Source organism: Panulirus ornatus, chromosome 2 (genome assembly GCF_036320965.1).
Source record: "Panulirus ornatus isolate Po-2019 chromosome 2, ASM3632096v1, whole genome shotgun sequence".
Taxonomy (NCBI): domain Eukaryota; kingdom Metazoa; phylum Arthropoda; class Malacostraca; order Decapoda; family Palinuridae; genus Panulirus; species Panulirus ornatus.
In genome coordinates this window covers 90643240-90666858 of record NC_092225.1, presented here as the reverse complement: position 1 = coordinate 90666858, position 23619 = coordinate 90643240, and the positions used below count along the sequence as shown (strand labels likewise).

At 41.1% G+C, this 23619-nt stretch overlaps 1 protein-coding gene and 1 long non-coding RNA gene across 3 annotated transcripts in view; one reads left to right on the top strand and one right to left on the bottom strand.

Annotated features, from left to right (window-relative positions):
- Kua (Plasmanylethanolamine desaturase Kua) overlaps positions 1–21996 on the bottom strand; it is a 65296-nt gene extending 43300 nt beyond the window's left edge. Inside the window, exons 1-3 of the mRNA XM_071679509.1 lie at positions 21596–21996; positions 15760–15971; positions 4991–5209 (exon numbers count right to left, since the gene is read on the bottom strand). Of these exons, the coding sequence (XP_071535610.1) occupies positions 4991–5209; positions 15760–15971; positions 21596–21818 (654 nt within the window). The 5' untranslated portion in view covers positions 21819–21996. The remainder of the gene's footprint in view (positions 1–4990; positions 5210–15759; positions 15972–21595) is intronic.
- A 57-nt stretch (positions 21997–22053) lies between these two features.
- Positions 22054–23619, top strand: part of LOC139758304 (uncharacterized) — a 130405-nt gene continuing 128839 nt past the window's right edge. For both annotated transcript variants that reach the window (XR_011714795.1, XR_011714796.1), the window contains exon 1: positions 22054–22194. This is a non-coding gene — a long non-coding RNA (uncharacterized lncRNA). The remainder of the gene's footprint in view (positions 22195–23619) is intronic.

Genomic DNA, 23619 nt, shown 5'->3' with positions numbered 1-23619 from the left:
GAAGAGCAGTGTGGTTTCAGAAGTGGTAGAGGATGTGTGGATCAGGTGTTTGCTTTGAAGAATGTATGTGAGAAATACTTAGAAAAGCAAATGGATTTGTATGTAGCATTTATGGATCTGGAGAAGGCATATGATAGAGTTGATAGAGATGCTCTGTGGAAGGTATTAAGAATATATGGTGTGGGAGGCAAGTGTTTAGAAGCAGTAAAAAGTTTTTATCAAGGATGTAAGGCATGTGTACGTGTAGGAAGAGAGGAAAGTGATTGGTTCTCAGTGAATGTAGGTTTGCGGCAGGGGTGTGTGATGTCTCCATGGTTGTTTAATTTGTTTATGGATGGGGTTGTTAGGGAGGTGAATGCAAGAGTTTTGGAAAGAGGGGCAAGTATGAAGTCTGTTGTGGATGAGAGAGCTTGGGAAGTGAGTCAGTTGTTGTTCGCTGATGATACAGTGCTGGTGGCTGATTCATGTGAGAAACTGCAGAAGCTGGTGACTGAGTTTGGTAAAGTGTGTGAAAGAAGAAAGTTAAGAGTAAATGTGAATAAGAGCAAGGTTATTAGGTACAGTAGGGTTGAGGGTCAAGTCAATTGGGAGGTAAGTTTGAATGGAGCAAAACTGGAGGAAGTAAAGTGTTTTAGATATCTGGGAGTGGATCTGGCAGTGGATGGAACCATGGAAGCAGAAGTGAATCATAGGGTGGGGGAGGGGGCAAAAATCCTGGGAGCCTTGAAGAATGTGTGGAAGTCGAGAACATTATCTCCAAAAGCAAAAATGGGTATGTTTGAAGGAATAGTGGTTCCAACAATGTTGTATGGTTGCGAGGCGTGGGCTATGGATAGAGTTGTGCGCAGGAGGGTGGATGTGCTGGAAATGAGATGTTTGAGGACAATGTGTGGTGTGAGGTGGTTTGATCGAGTAAGTAATGTAAGGGTAAGAGAGATGTGTGGAAATAAAAAGAGCGTGGTTGAGAGAGCAGAAGAGGGTGTTTTGAAATGGTTTGGGCACATGGAGAGAATGAGTGAGGAAAGATTGACCAAGAGGATATATGTGTCGGAGGTGGAGGGAACGAGGAGAAGTGGGAGACCAAAATGGAGGTGGAAAGATGGAGTGAAAAAGATTTTGAGTGATCGGGGCCTGAACATGCAGGAGGGTGAAAGGCGGGCAAGGAATAGAGTGAATTGGATCGATGTGGTATACTGGGGTTGACGTGCTGTCAGTGGATTGAATCAGGGCATGTGAAGCGTCTGGTGTAAACCATGGAAAGTTATGTGGGGCATGGATGTGGAAAGGGAGCCGTGGTTTCGGGCATTATTGCATGACAGCTAGAGACCGAGTGTGAACGAATGGGGCCTTTGTTGTCTTTTCCTAGCGCTACCTCGCACACATGGGGGGGGGGGGGAGATGGTATTCCATGTGTGGCGAGGTGGCGATGGGAATGAATAAAGGCAGACAGTGTGACTTGTGTGCATGGGTATATATGTATGTGTCTGTGTGTGTATATATATGTGTACATTGAGATGTATAGGTATGTATATTTGCGTGTGGACGTGTATGTATATACATGTGTATGGGGGTGGGTTGGGCCATTTCTTTCGTCTGTTTCCTTGCGCTACCTCGCAAACGCGGGAGACAGCGACAAAGCAAAATAAATAAATATAAAAATAAAAATATTCACAATTGTAGAAACATCTTGAAAACCACAACCAATGAAAAGAAGAGTTGGAGGTTAGAGAAATAAAGAGCTCTGAAGTACTTAAATACCTGGAACAATTAAATCCTAACAAATCAATGGCCCAGATAGCCTAGCTCCACAATTATTAAAGGGTCAGAAGACAGCTGATATACCCCATAACAAAAACAACTAACAAATCTTTATTGGATAGTCAGGTGCCAACTGACAGGAAACTAGCAAATGTTACTCCTATATATAAAAATGGAGAAAGAAAGTGTGCCTTGAACTATTGCCCAATTAGCCTTATGTCAGTATAAGGTAAAATGATGGAAAAATAATACAAGATAAAATTGTCCCATTTCTAGAACACAAAATTATATTGGGCAATCAATGCAGTTTCTGCAATGGAAGATCCTGCCTGATGAATTTGCGGAATGGTTTAATGTTATTTATCAGAAATGGGACAAAAATTACCGTCTGATGTAAAACATTTAGATTTCCAAAAGGCTTTCAATAAAATATCTCAAGACTTTTACATAAACTTAAAGGAAACAGAATCAGTGAAGAATTTTGTATAAGTGGACCAGAGACTGGCTTACCAGAAGAAAGCAGCATGTTGTTTTAAATGGCAAAGCCTCAGATTGGCTAGATGTAACGAGTAGTTTGCCACAAGTCAGTCCTAAGCTATTCTTTTCATAATATACATTAATGACCTAGAACTCAGTCTCATGACAAAGATCTCCAAATTTGCTGATGATACTAAACTAGGAGGTAGAGCTGTAAACAGGCGGGATTGCGAAATGATTCAAAGAATCTTAACTTACTAGCAGAGTGGTCAGACAAGTGTAGAGCTATGCACTTTGGGGACAAGAATATACACTACAACAACAAAACTATTAGGAAACTCTCTAACTAAAGTAAGTGACGAAAAGGACCTTGGAGTTGTCATTAGCAACAATCTGAAATACATTAAAAGTGTGTCAAGCAGCAAGTAAAAAGGGGACCAAATATTAGATTTCATGGCTAAGAACATAGATTACAAGACGCAAGAAATAATTCTCACACTTTATAATCTGTAAGATATGCAGTCCTGTTTTGGTCCCCAAACTATAAAAAAGATGAGGAAAAATTAGAGCAAGTACAAAGATGCGCAACAAAACTGATCCCATCTCTTAGAAATCAGATCTCTTCTCCCTTAAAAAATGAAGACTTTGCGGCGACTCAATACAAGTGTTCAAAATTCTGAACAAGTTCAATAAAGTAAATCACTAACATCTTTTTGAAATACAAGAAAAGACGGTTACCAGAAAAGCTTTGTTTCCTACTGGTCTGTTGAGAACTAGAATAATTTACCATTAGACGTAGTCAATGCTAAGGCCATCGATACCTTCAAGAGTCGTTTAGAAAATATCTTATAAATTCAAGTATACTCTGAGAAAAATGCTAGACATAAACTGTATAAATGACAGCAGTAACAGAGACACTAGTAGGCCAATGTGCAGCAGCTGGGAGTTGGTGATAGCTTAAAAAACTGTTGAGAAGAATTACTTTTCTTGTCAACTTAAGTTTTTTCAAGACAACCCAGTCTTGGGCTAATCAGGCCTCCTGTCTTTCTTATGTAAACTGGAAAGAGCATAAAAAGAGCATGCAGAATCATCCTGGACCCATCTTACATCACCTTCCAAGAGACCCTTATCTCAATGAACTTGTCAACTCCCTCTGACCAACACCAGCAACTCACTGCTGGCAAATCCCGATCAATAAGACCTTCTCCTTAACATCCCATGCCAAGGACTGCTGTCCATCACCACAATCAACTCATACCAATCAGAGCTTGCAGAGACAGCTACAAGTACAGTCGTATACCTATCAATGTGAGTAATAAATAGTCTATGAACACGTGCAAAGCTAAGGAAGGAAACAGAATAAGTCAACAATTATATTACTGTAAGTCGATCAACATTTAACCATATATCATCTAATGTTCAACTAATTATTACCCAAAGGATGATGTGTAAACCATAATATTCAATCTGTAAAACTTCAAGCATATCTGCCAATGTGACTATGCAGATGTACCTTATTTATGTGCTTCTCCAAAGAAAGGAAATATCTAGCTCTATCTTAATCTTACGCTTTTATGTACAGTTAACTAGTTATCACTGTGACCTTCCAGCTCTGTCATATCTCAACCGTGCATTTTCTGCAGAACTGCTGCCTAACTTAATAAACCAATCATTATCACCATGATTACTATCATTATTAAGAGCTAATAAAGAAGGTTCAGGGGAGAACAGCAAAGAAGGTACCTGAATTAAGAAAGCTGCATTACAAGGAAAGGCTTAAAGGCTTTAAATCTGCCCCTTTGGGAGCGTGAAGACCAAAGGATGATCTGAGCACATCCTTAAAAGTTTTTAAAACAAACCGATGACAGACATTGAAAAAATCTTTGAGATGTACAGATAGAACAACCATAGAACATACCATATTAAGCATATAAAGTACAATTTAAGTATACCTATGAAGTACGCCATTGGATGAGTGAGGGGCTACAGTCCTAAGTGCATTAGGGAATGTGTAGAAAGAGAAGTCACTATCTGTACTTGCAATGATGGTCATTTATTGGTATGGTAGTCCTACTGTGTTGTACTGTTGAGAGGCATAGAAATTAAATGTCTGAGGAAATGTGAAGTATGAGGAGGGATAATTGAGTAAGAGATGACAGGAAAAGAAACAGGTATAGTATCATGAAAAATATGGTTGAGAGAACTCAAGAGGGTGTGCTGAATTGGTTTGGAAATCTGGAAAGGATGAGTGTGGAGAGCTGACTAAGAAAATATACATGTCAAAAGTGGAGGGAACAAGGAGAGGGGAGACTGAAGATAAGACAGGACAGACTGGAAGATACTTTGAGTGATCAGGGCCTGAACACGCAGCAGGACATCAGGTATGTATGTAGGGGCAGCGCAAATTGTAGTGATTTGGTATACAAGGGTAGACATGCTGTCAATAAGATGAACCAGGGTATATGAAGCAGTCAGGGCAAAACATAAAAAGGTGTGTGGAGCTTAGCTATGTTCAGGAGGCTCAGGCTTTGGTGCCATTATAAATGACAACTTCGAGATTGGAAGCGAGCAAAGGAGGCCATTATTTGTCTGTTCCTGACATTACCTCCCTACATGGGAAATGACAAACAAGTATGAATAAGAATATATGTACAGAATATGTATTACATAGATGGAAAGGGTTGCTGTACCTTACAGGCATCAGCATTTAAATAATAACTACTTGAAAAAGCACTAAAAAGAATATAATTTTTACCTGATTGGTTAATGCCACAAATATGGCCAGAAGGTAAAGATAAGCAAACCAATAGTAATTGGCCTGAATCTGTTCATTACTCCTGGAGCAGAAATTCCAAGTCATATACATCAGGCCAGGGATAGTAAGCATAAAGTTATCTCCATTGGTTTCTATGAAGTCATGACGGGTGATGGAAGTTGGATCAATGTGGTGCTCCCGGAAGGGACGAATGAAATTCTGGAAAAAAAAGTTGAATATGATTACTAATAGCACTGAATATAACAAATCATAATTTCTGTTTAAGTTTTACCTTCAAATTTCAGCTGGCTAATTTAATGAATTCCTTATCATAGTTATCAAAATCTGTTCAAGAATGCATGAAATGCAAAAGATAACAGTGGCACATAGACAATGGCTGATATGGCATAAGTAAATGCATGCCCAACTCATGGCCATCTCAGATGAAAGATAATAAAAGTGAAAATGAGCTTAGATCCTCAAGAGTTTGCAGACTTGACTCTTTAAGGTGAAAACAGAAAGACAAAAGATGGACGAGAATGCCACAGCTTTGTAATGGACAAGAATTCCACAGCTCTGTAAAGAAGTTGCCATAATGGTCTATCCTCATGCAGCGGATCTCTACACACACACTAAAGGAAACATCAGCTACAGACATGAAATGGTTCCAAGCAATAGGATCTGTAACACACAAGACGGCTGACAAGAGCTTCATCCAAAACAATAAAAGTGGGCCCCAGTCAATGTCAGGGTTGTATTCCAGGAAACTGCAACTCTATGCAAAATTTTTTGAAGTTAACTTATTTCTCCAACTAAAACTCATGTATATCAGCCAGTTACATTTCTTGGAATCTAACCAAGGAATAATTTCTAAAGAAAATGACAAAATAAGTCGATAAACATGTCCAAATAAAAACATTAATTCACTTCCATGGTGTAGCTGTCAAAATTTCTGACCATGATGCGTTCAAGGGCAGCCCAGGGTCGAGCGCATAGGATGTGGCAGTCAATCTAAAGTTAACCCAGCTGTTCATTCACCCATATAGATTGGTCAATAAAAAATATACCTCAGGTATATTTATCTTATTATTATACTTTATCGCTGTCTCCCATGTTAGCGAGGTAGCGCAAGGAAACAGACGAAAGAATGGCCCAACCCACCCACATACACATGTATATACATACACGTCCACACACGCTCGTATACATACCTATACATCTCAACGTATACACATATATATATACACACACAAACATATACATATATGTACATAATTCATACTGTCTGCCCTTATTCATTCCCGTCGCCACCCCGCCACACATGAAATACTCCCCCCCTGCATGTGAGCGAGGTAGCACTAGGAAAAGACAATAAAGGCCACATTCGTTCACACTCAGTCTCTAGCTGTCATGTATAATGCATCAACACCACAGCTCCCTTTCCACATCCAGCCCTCACAGAACTTTCCATGGTTTACCCCAGACGTTTCACATGCCCTAGTTCAATCCATTGAAAGCACGTCGACCCCGGTATACCACATTGTTCCAACTCACTATATTCCCTGCAAACCTTTCACCCTCCTGTATGTTCAGTCAACGATCGCTCAAAATCTTTTTCACTCCATCCTTTCAACTCTAGTCTGGTCTCCCACTTCTCCTCATTCCCTCCACCTCTGACACATACATCCTCCTTGTCAGTCTTTCCTCACTCATTCTCTCCATGTGACCAAACCATTTCAGTACCCCCTCTTCTGTTCTCTCAACCACACTTTTTATTACCACACATATCTCTTACCCTTTCATTACTTACTCGATCAAACCACCTCACACCGCAAAATGTCCTCAAACATTTCATTTCCAACACATCCACCCTCCTCCACACAATGCTTTGCAACCATATAACATTGTTGGAATCACTATTCCTTCAAACATACCCATTTTTGCTTCAAGATAACGTTTTCGCCTTCCACACATTCTTCAATGCTCCCAGAACCTTTGCCCCCTCCTCCACCCTGTGACTCACTTCCGCTTCCATGGTTCCATCCACAGCTAAATCCACTCCCAGATATCTAAAACACTCACTTTCTCCAGTTTTTCTCCATTCAAGCTTACCTCTCAATTAACTTGTCCTTCGACCCTACTGAACCTAATAAACTTGCTCTTATTCACATTTACTCTCAGCTTTCTTCTTTCACAAGCTTTACCAAACTCAAGTCACCAAATTCTGCAGTTTCTCACCCGAATCAGCCACCAGCGCTGTATCATCAGCAAACAACAACTGACTCCCTTCCCAAGCCCTCTCATCCACAACAGACTGCATACATGCCCCTCTCTCTAAAACTCTTGGATTCACCTCCCTAACCACCACATCCATAAACAAATTAAACAACCATGGAGACATCACACACTCCTGCTGCAAACTGACATTCACTAAGAATCTGGTTCAGTCCACTGACAGCATTTCGACCCCGGTATAACATCATTCCAATTCACTCTATTCCTTGCACGCCTCTCACCCTCCTGTATGTTCAGGCCCTGATCGCTCAAAATCTTTTTCACTCCATCCTTCCACCTCCAATTTTGTCTCCCACTCCCCCTTGTTCCCCCCACACTCTTTCCTCACTCATTCTTTCCATATGACCAAACCATTCAACACACCCTCTTCTGCTCTCTCAACCACACTCTTTTTATTTCTACACATATCTCCTACCCTTTCATTACTTACTCGATCAAACCACCTCACACCACATACTGTCCTCAAACATTTCATTTCTAACACACCCACCCTCCTCCGTACAACCCTATCTATAGCCCATGCATTGCAACCATATAATATTGTTGAAACTACTATTCCTTCAAACATACCCATTTTTGCTCTCCGAGATAACGTAATTTCCTTTCACACATTCTTAATTGCTCCCACAACCTTTGCCCCCTCTCCACCCTGTGACTCACTTCTGCTTCCATGGTTCCATTCATTGCTAAGTCCACTCCCAGATATCTAAAACACTTCACTTCCTTCAATTCTACTCCATTCAAACTTACATCCCAATCAACTTGTCCTTCAACCCTACTGAACCTAATAACCTTGCTCTTGATCACATTTACTCTTAACTTTCTCCTTTCACACACTTTTCCAAACTCAGTCATCAACTTCTGCAGTTTCTCACACGAATTAGCCACTAGAGCTGTATCATAGCAAACAACAACTGACTCACTTCCCAAGCCCTCTTATTCCCAACAGTCCATACTCGCCCCTTTCTCCAAATCTCTTGTATTGACCTCCCTAACCACCCCATTCATAAAGAAATTAAACAACAATGGGGACATCACACACCCCTACTGCAAACCAACCTTCACTGGGAACCAATCACTCTCCTCTCTTCCTACTTGTACACATACCTTAAATCCTTGGTGAAAATTTTTCACTGCTTCTAGCAACTTGCCTCCCACACCATATACACTCAATACCTTCCACAAAGCACCTCTATCAATCCTATCACATGCCTTCTCCAAATCTATAAATGCTACACACAAATCTATCTGTTTTTCTAAGTATTTCTCACATACATTCTTCTAAGCAAAAACCTGATCCACACATTCTCTATCACTTCAGAAACCACACTGCTCTTCCCCAGTCTGATGCTCTATACATGCATTCACCCTCTCAATCAATACCCTCCCATATAATTTCCCAGGAGAACTCAACAAACACATGCCTCTGTAGTTCGAACACTCACCATTAACCCCTTTGCCATTGTACAATGGCACAAATGCATGCATTCTGCCAATCCTCAGGCACTTCACCATGGTCCATACATACACTGAATATCCTTACCAACCAATCAACAACACAGTCTAGCCCCCACTCCTGCCCCCCTTTAGTCGCCTTCTACGACACATGGGGAATACATGGGAAGTAATCTCTCTTCTCTATATCATACATATTTATTATCATTTATTATACTTTGTCGCTGTCTCCCGCATTAGCGAGGTAGTGCAAGGAAACAGACAAAAGAATGACCCTGCCCACCCACATACACAAGTATATACATACACTTCCACACACGCACATATACATACCTACACATCTCGATGATTTTTTTTTTCATACTATTCGCCATTTCCTGCATTAGCGAGGTAGCATTAAGAACAGAGGACTGAGCCTTTGAGGGAATATCCTCACTTGGCCCCCTTCTCTGTGTATACATATATATATATATATATATACACACCACACACACAGACATATATACATATGTACATAATTATTAATAGTCTGGCCTTATTCATTCCCGTCACCACCCTGCCACGCATGAAATAACAACCCCCTTCCCCCACATGTGCGCGAGGTAGCGCTAGGAATAGACAACAAAGGCCACATTTGTTCACATTCAGTCTCTAGCTGTCATGTATAATGCCCGAAACCACAGCTCCCTTTCCAAACCAAGCCCCACAGAACTTTCCATGGTTTACCCCAGACGCTTCACATGCCCTGGTTCAATCCATTGACAGCATGTCGACCCCAGTATACCACATCTTTCCAATTCACTCTATTCCTTGCACATCTTTCACCCTCCTGTGTGTTCAGGCCCCGATCACTCAAAATCTTTTTCATTCCATCTTTCCACCTCCAATTTGGTCTCCCACTTCTCGTTCCTTCCACCTCTGACACATATATCCTCTTGGTCAATCTTTCCTCACTCATTCTCTCCATGTGACCAAACCATTTCGAAACACCCTCTTCTGCTCTCTCAACCACACTCTTTTTATTACCACACATCTCTCTTACCCTTTCATTACCTACTCGATCAAACCACCTCACACCACATATTGTCCTCAAACATCTCATTTCCAGCACATCCCCCCTCCTCTGCACAGCTCTATCTATAGCCCATGCCTTGCAACCATATATCAATGTTGGAACCACTATTCCTTCACACATACCCATTTTTGCTTTCCAAGATAATGTTCTGGACTTCCACACATTCTTCAACACTCCCAGAACTTTCGCCCCCTCCCCCACCCTATGATTCACTTCTGCTTCGATTATTTATCATTTATTATACTTTGTTGCTGTATCCTGCGTTAGCGAGGTAGCGCAAGGAAACAGACGAAAGGATGGCCCTACCCACCCACATACACATGTATATACATACACATCAACACACGGACATATACATACCTATACATCTCAATGTATACATATATACAAATGTAATTAATTCATACTGTCTGCCCTTATTCATTCCCGCCATCACTCCGCCACACAAGAAATGAAAACCCCTTCCCCTCACATGTGCGTGAGGTAGCGCTAGGAAAAAACAACAAAGGCCACATTCGTTCACAGTCTCGAGCTGTCGTGTATAATGCACCAAAACCACTGCTCCCTTTTCACATCCAGGTCCCACAAAACTGTCCATGGTTTACCCCAGATGCTTCACATGCCCTGGTTCGATCCACTGACAGCACGTCGACCCCAGTATACCACATCGTTCCAATTAACTCTATTCCTTGCACGCTTTTCACCCTCCTGCGTGTTCAGGCCCTGATCACTCAAAATCTTTTTCACTCCATCTTTCCACCTCCACTTTGGTCTCCCACTTCTCCTCGTTCACTCCACCTCTGACACATATATCCTCTTGGTCAATCTTACCTCACTCATTCTCTCTATGTGACCAAACCATTTCAAAACACCCTCTTCTGCTCTCTCAACCACACTCTTTTTATTACCACACATCTCTCTTACCCTTTCATTACTTACTCAATCAAACCACCTCACACCACATATTGTCCTCAAACATCTCACTTCCAGCACATCCACCCTCCTCTGCATATATATATATAGGGGATAGGGGAGAAAGAATACTTCCCACGTATTCCCTGCGTGTCGCAGAAGGCGACTAAAAGGGAAGGGAGCGGGGGGCTGGAAATCCTCCCCTCTCGTTTTTTTTTTTTCCCCAAAAGAAGGAACAGAGACGAGGGCCAGGTGAGGATATTCCCTCAAAGGCCCAGTCCTCTGTTCTTAACGCTACCTCGCTATCGCGGGAAATGGCGAATAGTATGAAAAAAAAAAAATATATATATATATATATATATATATATATATATATATATATATATATATATATATATATTCCCTGGGGATAGGGGAGAAAGAATACTTCCCACGTATTCCCTGCGTGTCGTAGAAGGCGACTAAAAGGGAAGGGAGCGGGAGGCTGGAAATCCTCCCCCCTCTCTCTCTCTCTCTCTCTCTCTCTCTCTCTCTCTCTCTCTTTTTTTTTTTTTCCCCCCAAAAGAAGGAACAGAGAAGAGGGCTAGGTGAGGATATACCCTCAAAGACCCAGTCCTCTGTTCTTAACGCTACCTCGCTATCGTGGGAAATGGCAAATAGTATGAAAGAAAGAAAGAAAGAATATATATATATATATATATATATATATATATATATATATATATATTTTCCCTGGGGATAGGGGAGAAAGAATACTTCCCACGTATTCCCTGCGTGTCGTAGAAGGCGACTAAAAGGGAAGGGAGCGGGGGGCTGGAAATCCTCCCCTCTCGTTTTTTTTTTTTTTTTTTTTTTTTTTTTTTTCCAAAAGAAGGAACAGAGAAGAGGGCCAGGTGAGGATATTTCCTCAAAGGCCCAGTCCTCTGTTCTTAACGCTACCTCGCTATCGCGGGAAATAGCGAATAGTATGAAAAAAAAAAAAAAAAAAAAAAAAAAAAAAAAAATATATATATATATATATATATTTATTATACTTTGTCGCTGTCTCCCGCGTTTGCGAGGTAGCGCAAGGAAACAGACGAAAGAAATGGCCCAACCCACCCCCATACACATGTCCACACGTCCACACATACGTCCACACACGCAAATATACATACCTACACAGCTTTCCATGGTTTACCCCAGACGCTTCACATGCCTTGATTCAATCCACTGACAGCACGTCAACCCCGGTATACCACATCGCTCCAATTCACTCTATTCCTTGCCCTCCTTTCACCCTCCTGCATGTTCAGGCCCCGATCACACAAAATCTTTTTCACTCCATCTTTCCACCTTCAATTTGGTCTCCTACTTCTCCTCGTTCCCTCCACCTCCGACACATATATCCTCTTGGTCAATCTTTCCTCACTCATTCTCTTCATGTGCCCAAACCATTTCAAAACACCCTCTTCTGCTCTCTCAACCACGCTCTTTTTATTTCCATACATCTCTCTCTTACCCTTACGTTACTCACTCGATCAAACCACCTCACACCACACATTGTCCTCAAACATCTCATTTCCAGCACATCCATCCTCCTGCGCACAACTCTATCCATAGCCCATGCCTCGCAACCATACAACATTGCTGGAACCACTATTCCTTCAAACATACCCATTTTTGCTTTCCGAGATAATGTTCTCGACTTCTACACATTCTTCAAGGCTCCCAGAATTTTCGCCCCCTCCCCCACCCTATGATCCACTTCCGCTTCCATGCTTCCATCCGCTGCCAGATCCACTCCCAGATATCTAAAACACTTTACTTCCTCCAGTTTTTCTCCATTCAAACTTACCTCCCAATTGAATTGACCCTCAACCCTACTGTACCTAATAACCTTGCTCTTATTCACATTTACTCTTAACTTTCTTCTTTCACACACTTTACCAAACTCAGTCACCAGCTTCTGCAGTTACTCACATGAATCAGCCACCAGCGCTGTATCATCAGCGAACAACAACTGACTCACTTCCCAAGCTCTCTCATCCCCAACAGACTTCATACTTGCCCCTCTTTCCAAAACTCTTGCATTCACCTCCCTAACAACCCCATCCATAAACAAATTAAACAACCATGGAGACATCACACACCCCTGCCGCAAACCTACATTCACTGAGAACCAATCACTTTCCTCTCTTCCTACACGTACACATGCCTTACATCCTTGATAAAAACTTTTCACTGCTTCTAACAACTTGCCTCCCACATCATATATTCTTAATACCTTCCACAGAGCATCTCTATCAAGTCTATCATATGCCTTCTCCAGATCCATAAATGCTACATACAAATCCATTTGCTTTTCTAAGTATTTCTCACATACATTCTTCAAAGCAAACACCTGATCCACACATCCTCTACCACTTCTGAAACCACACTGCCTGAGGATTGGCGGAATGCATGCATAGTGCCATTGTACAAAGGCAAAGGGGATAAGATTGAGTGCTCAAATTACAGAGGTATAAGTTTGTTGAGTACTCCTGGTAAATTATATGGGAGGGTATTGATTGAGAGGGTGAAGGCATGTACAGAGCATCAGATTGGGGAAGAGCTGTCTCCCGCGTTTGCGAGGTAGCACAAGGAAACAGACGAAAGAAATGGCCCAACCCACCCCCATACACATGTACATACATACACGTCCACACACGCAAATATACATACCTACACAGCCTTCCATGGTTTACCCTAGACGCTTCACATGCCCTGATTCAATCCACTGACAGCACGTCAACCCCGGTATACCACATCGATCCAATTCACTCTATTCCTTGCCCTCCTTTCACCCTCTTGCATGTTCAGGCCCCGATCACACAAAATCTTTTCCACTCCATCTTTCCACCTCCAATTTGGTCTCCCACTTCTCCTCGTTCCCTCCACCTCCGACACATATATCCTCTTGGTCAATCTTTCCTCACTCACTCTCTCTGTGTGCCCAAACCATTTCAAAACACCCTCTTCTGCTCTCTCAACCACGCTCTTTTTATTTCCACACATCTCTCTTACCCTTACGTTACTTACTCGATCAAACCACCTTACACCACACATTGTCCTCAAACATCTCATTTCCAGCACATCCACCCTCCTGCGCACAACTCTATCCATAGCCCACGCCTCGCAACCATACAACATTGTTGGAACCACTATTCCTTCAAACATACCCATTTTTGCTTTCCAAGATAATGTTCTCGACTTCCACACATTCTTCAAGGCTCCCAGGATTTTCGCCCTCTCCCCCACTCTATGATTCACTTCCGCTTCCATGGTTCCATCCGCTGCCAGATCCACTCCCAGATATCTAAAACACTTTACTTCCTCCAGTTTTTCTCCATCTATTTCTGGTGCCACCCAGCCTCACAGGAAACAGCATTGCTACCCCCTGCTTCAGCGAGGTAGTGCCAGGAAAACAGACAAAAAACCACATTCAATCACACTCAGTCTCTAGCTGTCAGGTGCAATTCAACTAAACCACAGCTCCCTAGAGATCCACATCCAGACCCCACAGGGCATTCCATGGTTTACCTCAGACATTATGCATGCCCTGGTTCAGTCCATTGACAGCACGCTGAACATGGTATACCACATCTTTCCAATTCACTCTATTCCTTGCACGCTTCTCACCCTCCTGCATGTTCAGGCCCCTATCGCTCAAAATCATTTCCACTCCATCCTTCCACCTCCAATTTGGTCTCCTGCTACTTGTTCCATCCACCTCTGACACACATATCCTCTTTGTCGACCTTTCCTCATTCATTCTCTCCACATGTCCAAACCATTTCAAGACACACGATTCTGCTCTCTCAACCACACTCTTTATATTTCCACAAATCTCTCGTACCCTTTCATTACTTACTCGATCACACCACACATTTTCCTCAATCTCTCGTACCCTTTCATTACTTACTCGATCACACCACATATTTTCCTCAAACATTTAATATCCAACACATCCACCTTCCTCTGTACACCCCTATCTATAGCTCATGCCTCGCAACCATATAATATTGTTGGAACCACAACTCCTTCAAACATACCCATTTTAGCTCTCCGAGATAACGTTCTCTCCTTCCACACTTTCTTTAGTACTCCCAGAACCTACGGCCCCTCCCCCACCCTGAGACTCACTTCTGCTTCCATGGTTTCATTCGCTGCTAAGTCCACTCACAGATACTTTACAAACACTTCACTTCCTCCAATTTTTCTCCATTCAATCTTGCATTCCAACTAACTTGTTCTTCAACCCTGCAGAACCTAATAACCTTGCTCATATTCACATTAACTCTTAACTTTCTCTTTTCACACACTTTTCCAAACTCAGTCACCAACTTCTGCAATTTCTCACTTGAATCGGCCACCAGTGCTGTACCATCGGCGAACAACAACTGACTCACTTCCCAGGTCCTCTTATCCCCAACAGACTGTGCAAGCTGCCTTTCCCATTCTATCTTAATTCTTTCTTAAAGAATTTCTCCCAATCATCTAACTTTTAATGCAATCCAAAATTTTCTTTAAACATCTGCACCCTGACATATAATAAGCTATCACACACCCATGTTTCACCTTCAAATTCATTAGCCCTTACCATAATGGTAAATCTTTTTCTCTTGACTAGTGTGCTTTTTGAGCTCCAAAAATGAATACTTTTCAACACTTATATATATGCTATTCTTTTATAATGCTCTTAAAAATCATAAACAAAGGATTTCACTTTGAAAAGGTAATCAATTTCCCCTTCCTCAAATAATAGCAAGCTTTTCATATGACAAATTCTCAAAATTTACAAACTAAGTGTATTAAGTATAAAAATCAAAATATAATAGCTAAGCATCTTCATAAAGTTAGGCAGTTCATCACATCTTTTGAAAAATTCAATCATGTTATAAAAGAAAGAGATCCAGTTGTTAGGTACCCTGTTTCAGTCATTTTAAGACATTTGTGACCAGAAACTCCTAAGCATATAACAAATGATTATATAATTATATAATCTACTGACCTTGCCCAAAAGTGGTAGCTCCACTGATCCCCAGGTGTCTGCTCCCCAGTGGACAAGTCCTGAGGCAAAATCTGCTGTGAAGATCCCTGCTAGTGCCATGAGGAAGATTGTAGTCACTTTCTCAAAATTAAAATGAACTGCCATAAAGTATAGGTTCAGTACCATCAGTGTTATACAGATGCATACACACACTATTTCCTGCATACGTTTCCCTGAAAAAATTAAAAGGCTATTACCATAAAATGAGTTACATAGAGATCATGCCCACACAAAAAATAAGTAAAAAGAGCTGTCATAATGAATGTTCTAAGATCACTCTTAAAAGTGAAAATCTTTTCTCTGGGTGAACCTTCAATTTCTGTAATAATAATTTACAATTGCTTAGATGAGACAATCTCTGGCAAACATTAGAATCTTAAGCTATATTATGAAACTAATTCTCCATGTTGAACTCCTGATGGTATATGCGGATGAAAAAATCAAGCTAAGCTTTATGACAAGATACTTTGTGGAAGGTTTTAAGAGTACATGGTGTGGGAGGTATGTTGCTAAAAGCAGTGAAAAGTTTTGACCAAGGATGTTGAGGACAAGTAGGATGAAAGGAAAGTGATTGGTTCAGAGTGAATGTTGGTTTGCATCTGGGGGAAACCATGGAAAGTTTTGTGGGGCCTGGATGTGGAAAGGGAGCCGTGGTTTCAGTGCATTATGCATGGCAGCTAGAGACTGAGTGTGAACGAATGTGGCCTTTATTGTCTTTTCCTAGTGATATCTCGCGCACATGCAGGGGGAGGGGGGTGTCATTTCATGTGTGGCTGGGTGGCAACGGGAATGAATAAAGGCAGCAAGTATGAATTATGCACATGTGTATATATGTATATATCTGTGTATGTATATGTATATATACACTGACATGTATATGTGCGTGTGTGGACGTGCATGTATATACATGTGTATATGGGTGGGTTGGGCCACTCTTTCGTCTATTTCCTTGTGCTACCCTGCTAACGTGGGAGACAGTGACAAAGTATAATAAATATAAATAAAAATAAATATATATACACCATTAATGGGGTGGCCTCGATAAAGGCCTCAGCGCCTGTGCCATCTCAGATTAATAGAAAAAATAAAAATGCTAGAAGCATTGAAAAGTTTTTATCAAGGGTGTCAGACTTGTGTACAAATAGGAAGACAGGAAAGTGAATGGTTCACAGTGAATGTTGGTCTGCGTGATGGGTGCATGATGTCACCATGGTTGTGTAATTTGTTTATGGAAGGGTGGTTAGGGAGGTAAATGCAAGAGTTTTGGAGAAAGGGGCAAGTATTATGTCTGTAGCGGATGAGAGGGCCTTGGAAGTAAGTCAGTTGTTCGCCAATCATACAGTACTGGTGGCTGATTTAAGTGAGAAACTGCAAAAGTTGGTGACCGAGTTTGAAAGTGTATGAAAGGAGACAGTTGAAAGTAAATGTGAATAAGAGCAAGGTTATTGGGTTCATCATGGTTGAGGGACAAGTTAGTTGGGATGCAAGTTTGAATGGATAAAAAATGGAGGAAGTGAAGTGTTTTAGATATCTGGGAGTGGACTTGGCAGCTAATGGAACCATGGACTTGGAAGTGAGTCATACGGTCGGGAGGAGGCAAAGGATGTGGGAGTGATGAAAATTAAGTGGAGAGAGAACATTATCTTGCTGAGCAAAAATGGGCATGGTTGAAGGAATAGTAGTTCCAATGATATTATATAACTGTGAGGCATGGGCTATAGATAAGGTTGTGCAGAAAAGGGGGGATGTGTTGGAAATGCAATGTTTGAGGACAATATGTGTGTGGTGGTTTGATCAAGTAAGTAATGAAAGGGTAAGAGAGATACATGGTAATATAAAGATTGTGGTTGAGGACAGAAATTCTTTGGACATATGGAGAGAATGAGTGAGGAAAAGTAGACAAAGAAGATATATGTGTCAGAGATGGAAGGAACAAGGAGAAGCAGGAGACCAAATTGGAGGTGGAGGGGTGTAGTGAAAAAGATTTTGAGCGATCAGGACCTGAACATACAGTATGATAAAAGGCGGGCACAGAATAGAGTTAACTGTAATGATGTGATATACTGAGGCCAAAGTCCTGTCAATGGACTGAGCCAGTGCACATGAAATGTCCTAGGTACAACATGGAAAGGTTTGTGGGGCCTGGATGTGGATAGGGAACTATGGTTTCAGTGCATTACATGACAGCTCACACGTGGATGAGTGGATGTGGCCCTTCTTCGTTTGTTTCCTGGTGGTACTTCACTGACACAGGGGTGCCAATGTTTTCTTCTATGAGGTGGGGTGGCGCCAGAACAGATGATGGCGAGCAAATATGCGTATATATGTATAAGTGAGTCATAGGGTGGGGGAGGGGGTGAATATACTGGTGGGAATGAAGAATGTGTGGAAAGAGAGAACGTTATCTCAGAAAACAAAAATGGGTATGTTTGAAGGAAAAGAAGTTCCAACAATATCCTATGGTTACAAGGCATGGGCAATGGATAGGGATGTGCATGGACGTGTTGAAAATATAATGAATGTTTGAAGAAAATACGTGGTGTGTGGTAGCATGGTCGCATAAGTAATGAAAGGGTAAGAGAAATGTGTGGTAATAAAAAAGTGTGTGGTTGAGAGAGCAGAAGGGGGTGTATTTAAATGGTTTAGACATATAAGGAAAATGAGAGAGGAAAGGTTGACAAAGAGGATATATGTGTTAGTGGTGGAGGGAACAAGGAGAAGCAGACGACCAAACTGGAGGTAGAACGATGGAGTGAAAAAGATTTTGAGTGACTGGGGCCTGAATATGCAGGAGGGTAAGAGGTGTGCAAGGAAGAGAGTGAACTGGAACGATGAGGTGTACTGGGAATGACTTGCTGGCAATGGACTGAACCAGGGGGCATGTGAAATGTACAGGATAAACCATAGAAAGGTCTATGGGGCCTGGAGATGGATAGGAAACTGTGGTTTTGGTGCATTGCACATGACACCTTGTGACCTTTCTTCATGTGTTTCCTGGCGCTACCTCACTGATGCAGGGGGTGGTGATGCTGTTTCCTGTGGGTGGGGTGACGCCAGGAATGGATGAATGCGAGCAAGTATGAATATGTACATGTGTATGTGTGAATTTGTGAGTCATAGGGTGGGAGAAGGGGTGAAGGTTCCGGTGGTGATGAAGAATGTGTGGAAAGAGAGAACATTATCTCAGAGAGCAAAAATGAGCATATTGGAAGGAAAAGCAGTCCCAACAATGTCATATGGTTGTGAAGCATGGACTAGGGTTGTGCAGAAGAGGGTGGATGAGTTGGAAATGAAATGTTTGGGGGCAATATGTGGTGTGCAGTAGTTTGATTAAGTAAGTAATGAAAGGGTAACAGAGATGTGTGGTAATAAAGTGTGGCTGAGGGAGCAAAAGGTGTGTTGAAATGGGTTGGACATATGGAGACAATGAGTGAGGAAAGGTTGACAAAGAGGATATATGTGTTAGAGGCGGAGGGAAAAAGAAATGGGAGACCAAATTGGAGGTGGATTAATGGTGTGAAAAAGATTTTGAGTGATCGGGGCCTGAACATACAGGAGGGTGAGAGGCGTGTAAGGAATAGAGTTTATTGGAACGATGTGGTATCCTGGGGTCGACATGCTGTCAATGGACTGAACCAGGGTATGTGAAACATCTGAGGTAAACCATGGGGCCTGGATGTGGATAGGGAGCTGTGGTTTCAGTGCATTACACATGACTGCTAAAGACTAAGTGTGAATGAATGTGGCCCCTTTTGTCTGTTTTTGTGGCGCTACCTTGCTGAAGCTAGGGGCAGCAATGCTGTGTCCTGTGGGGCAGGATAGTACCAGGAAAGGATGAAAGCAAGCAAGTATGAATATATACATATATGTGTGTGTATGGGCATTTATGTGTGTGTATATATATATATATATATATATATATATATATATATATATATATATGAATATGAGTGGATGGCCATTCTTTGTTGTTTCCTGGTGCTACTTCGCTGACATGGGAAATAGTGGTCAATTATAGAGAAAACAAATAATTTCAATGTGTGGCGTGAGGTGGTTTGATCAAGTAAGTAATGATACGGTAAGAGATATGTCTGGTAATAAAAAAAGTGTGGACGAGAGAACCTAATAGTGTGTTAAAATGGTTTGGACATATGGAGAGAATAAGAAGAAAGGATGACAAAGATAAATGCAGCAAAAAAGGGGGGAAAAGAACAGGGTGACCAGATGGAAGGATATCATGAAATTACCACTGAATATCACTGAAATTCATAAGAAACACCTGTAATACTGTGCATGAACCAGATGGCTAATAAAAATTATGTTTACATCAACAGTGCATTGTGTTTTGTATGGAGTTTTATAAATGTTCAGTAATCTCCAAACCAATGATGAGATGTCATACTTCCCAGTCTCTGAAAAATGGTGAAAAAAATTCTCATAACCAGAAAGACCACAATATAATAAAAAATCAACAACCAATAAACTGGTGATACAAGCTTCAACTTATCCAGGGAGAAATGATAAACTTTTAGAGAAAGCACATTATTACTAGAGAGGTAAAGCATACGTTGTCTGGTGTTCATGTTTTGCCAGGTTGTACTCAGTTCATTTTATTAGCATAAATCCCACCTACTACAGATGCCTCATATATAAACATACCCTTGTTCCCTATGATTCTATTGCTCTTGAAGTATATAGTTTCGTTTTGACATTTTCTATGTACATTTTAGTGGTATTTGTTTTGAGGGACACGACACATACATGACAAAGCACTGAGCCAACTGCTGACGAATGTCAATAAACAGACAATAAATGGAGTGGCCTTTCATACCATCACTTAACCTCCTATAAACAGCATTTCCATCATCCTAAGCAGCAGACAATTTTAATACTGGTATATTTCTACAATTACAGATGCTAAAGGACGTTAGATGAAGTTTCCAAAAGTTCTATTGATTAGTCTCATGTGCTTGACTTATACCCCACATTTTCCTTTGTGTGTATATATATATATATATATATATATATATATTTCACCATCACTTTATCTATCATCACTAAATACATCATGCTCCGCAACTTCTACAATACTCTCGTAAAACTACACTAGAAATGTAGAATAGAATTACTCCATCTTCTGAGCTGGTTAAAATGCATAATAACACTGGAAATTCACCACCAATGTCACTGATTGTCTGTGACAAGCATTAATAACCACAGCATTATATAAATGTGACATTCCACAATCAGATTTCTCACACCCCCTACTCACTAATCCCCTTTATGTCATTTCATCTCATCAGCACACTTCTTAATCACTTTCATTAAGTGGCTGGTGTCTACTTATAAGTTCTTCCCACCACTTACAAAGAGTTACTGGTGGTGCCTTTAAAATTCATGTTCACCCCTGACAGAGGACGGAACAAGTCCGACATAGCGACGTAAGAAGTACCAGCCTAATAGATTTATGATCACATTCTTCCTTCTTATCATGGATCCATATCAATAAATTTTGCGCATCCATCATTATTTGCAGATGATTAGCTACAGAGAACGTATGAATAAAAGGCATGTTCACAACAGGACCACCCGCAGGATTGTATCTACTTTTACTTTTATTCATAATCTTCTGTAAAAAAACTCCACAAATTCCTCACTAACATATGAAATTCTGGGTATTATTAGGGGGTGTTGTTAGTGTTAGTGAGAGCTATGTCCGGGTGACGGCAGCCACCACATACACACACAACAACAACACCCGCTCAGGGTGAACCAGTCTGGTAAACTTCACTCTCACCTCTACTGTACAGCCCTGCCAGCTCCTTCGCGCCCTTATGGTAAGGCCCCCAGCGAGGTTTAGTTTTCTCCTCTTCATTTGTGGCCGAGTTATCGTTGGGGTCATCCTCGAGCATGGAGTTGTGAAGGATTTGGTCCTCAGTCTTGACGGGCGGCAGGACAGACGTCGCCATCTTCCCCGGGACTCGCCCAAACTGACCCAAACTATCGACATCCACCAACATGCCTTACCCCTCACTGAATTACGAGCAGTAATTGATTCTCACAGTTCACATCTTCACTTCGCCCTTCCACTTTATAACTAAGTATTCTGGAATGATAAGAATTTTTATGATGACTGTCTTGCAAGACGAAATGTGTCAGAAATCTTCGCGAAAGCACGAAGTTTACGTTATGGTGGTGGTGGTGGTCAGACACTGTTGCATTCAGCTCTTGATATAATGGTTAATTCCTGCCCTCCAAACCACCCAGCTGACTCATTTCTCCGCTTATCTCTCCTTATCTTTAGATACCGATAATGTTGGCTCTGTGATCGAAGCGCGTCAACACGCACCGTAGATAAACGATCAACACTCCTGATAGCATTGGTTATCATTGATGGTAAGTTTGATAAATGTTTTCCCTAAATACAGATCAAAACTTTATTTGATATTGATTATGCAAATACACTCAGGTGTTGTAGTTTCATTCATGAATTTGACGTTGTGTTCGTTGCCAGGCGTACTGTCTATAGTCTTGAGAAACATAAACAGGCCATTATATAATGCTGGTGACGTTTTGTCTCTCGATGCATTAGTTCTTCATCACTTAACTGAAATAGTTGACTGGAATTTTAGGGTAGAATAGCGTGATTATGAAGAAAATTGTATCTCAAACCTTTTATACAGCCGGTGTCCATCTTCCGTAACCATGGGCAACGAAGCCTCTGAATTTCCGGATTATACTGGCATACATTGTATTATGTATACTGTTGGAGAATACTATGATGAAATGTTTTATTGATCAGACGTAGATATTAACAAGATATATCATGTTTACCATGCAGTTGTACCGAGAAATACGATGTTGTCTGAGGATGAAATTCCCAAAGTGGCATCTGTGAATATTACCTGTTGTAAGACCTGAAAGCCAAGCGCAACAGGTCACTTGAGTAGGTCTCTATTGATTCTTTCTTCATTGGAAGATGCTTGTACTCTTGCTCACTACCTGGAGTACTGATATTCATCACAAGTAGTACTCAAATAAGAAGAACCCACCCTTCCCCTCACTCCCGATGCCATCTGGTCGCGTTTTGGATATCCTACAATTGTCTTATTTTTGTTTTCTCTTCCGGCAATTCATGAAACTTCTCTAGACTGTTCAGAGGAGCAGCTGAAGGATATAACCAGGAACTTGGCATGTATGATTCTTAGGTGTTGGCAAACTAGTTTTCATGAAGATTGTTCGCTGTATTTACTAACTACAATGATGGGATTGGATAGCTCGATTGCTTTACCAACAGTAGTTAACTTACCCCTTTATTGGATTTATACTAGAAATCATGTTGAACATTGAAATTTATTCTTGTTCCATATGTAATTAGGCCGGGCCCTCCCTCTTGAATTTTATCATTCAGCTTTTTTAAAAATTTATTTATTAGCAGCATTCAGATTCGTAGCCGTTCTATTCATCCAGTTTTTATACTTTTGAAATAAATCTTTCCTTGAAACCACTTTATGGCCACATGTATTACGTTAGTGAGATGACAAGGGCAGCTGAGGCGTTAATCAAGACCATCTCATTAACTATATATATATATATATATATATATATATATATATATATATATATATATATATATATATATATATATATCGTAGCATGAACCAGGTACCCATTTTATTGAGAAACCCTTAGGTGAATGAACAGCTAGGTTGACTGTGGACCGACTGCCGCGACCAGGATTCGAACTTGTGTGCTCGATCCCAGGCGGCTTGTGAATCCGTGCAGTCAGGAATGCTGATCGATACACCACGGAAGTCCGTC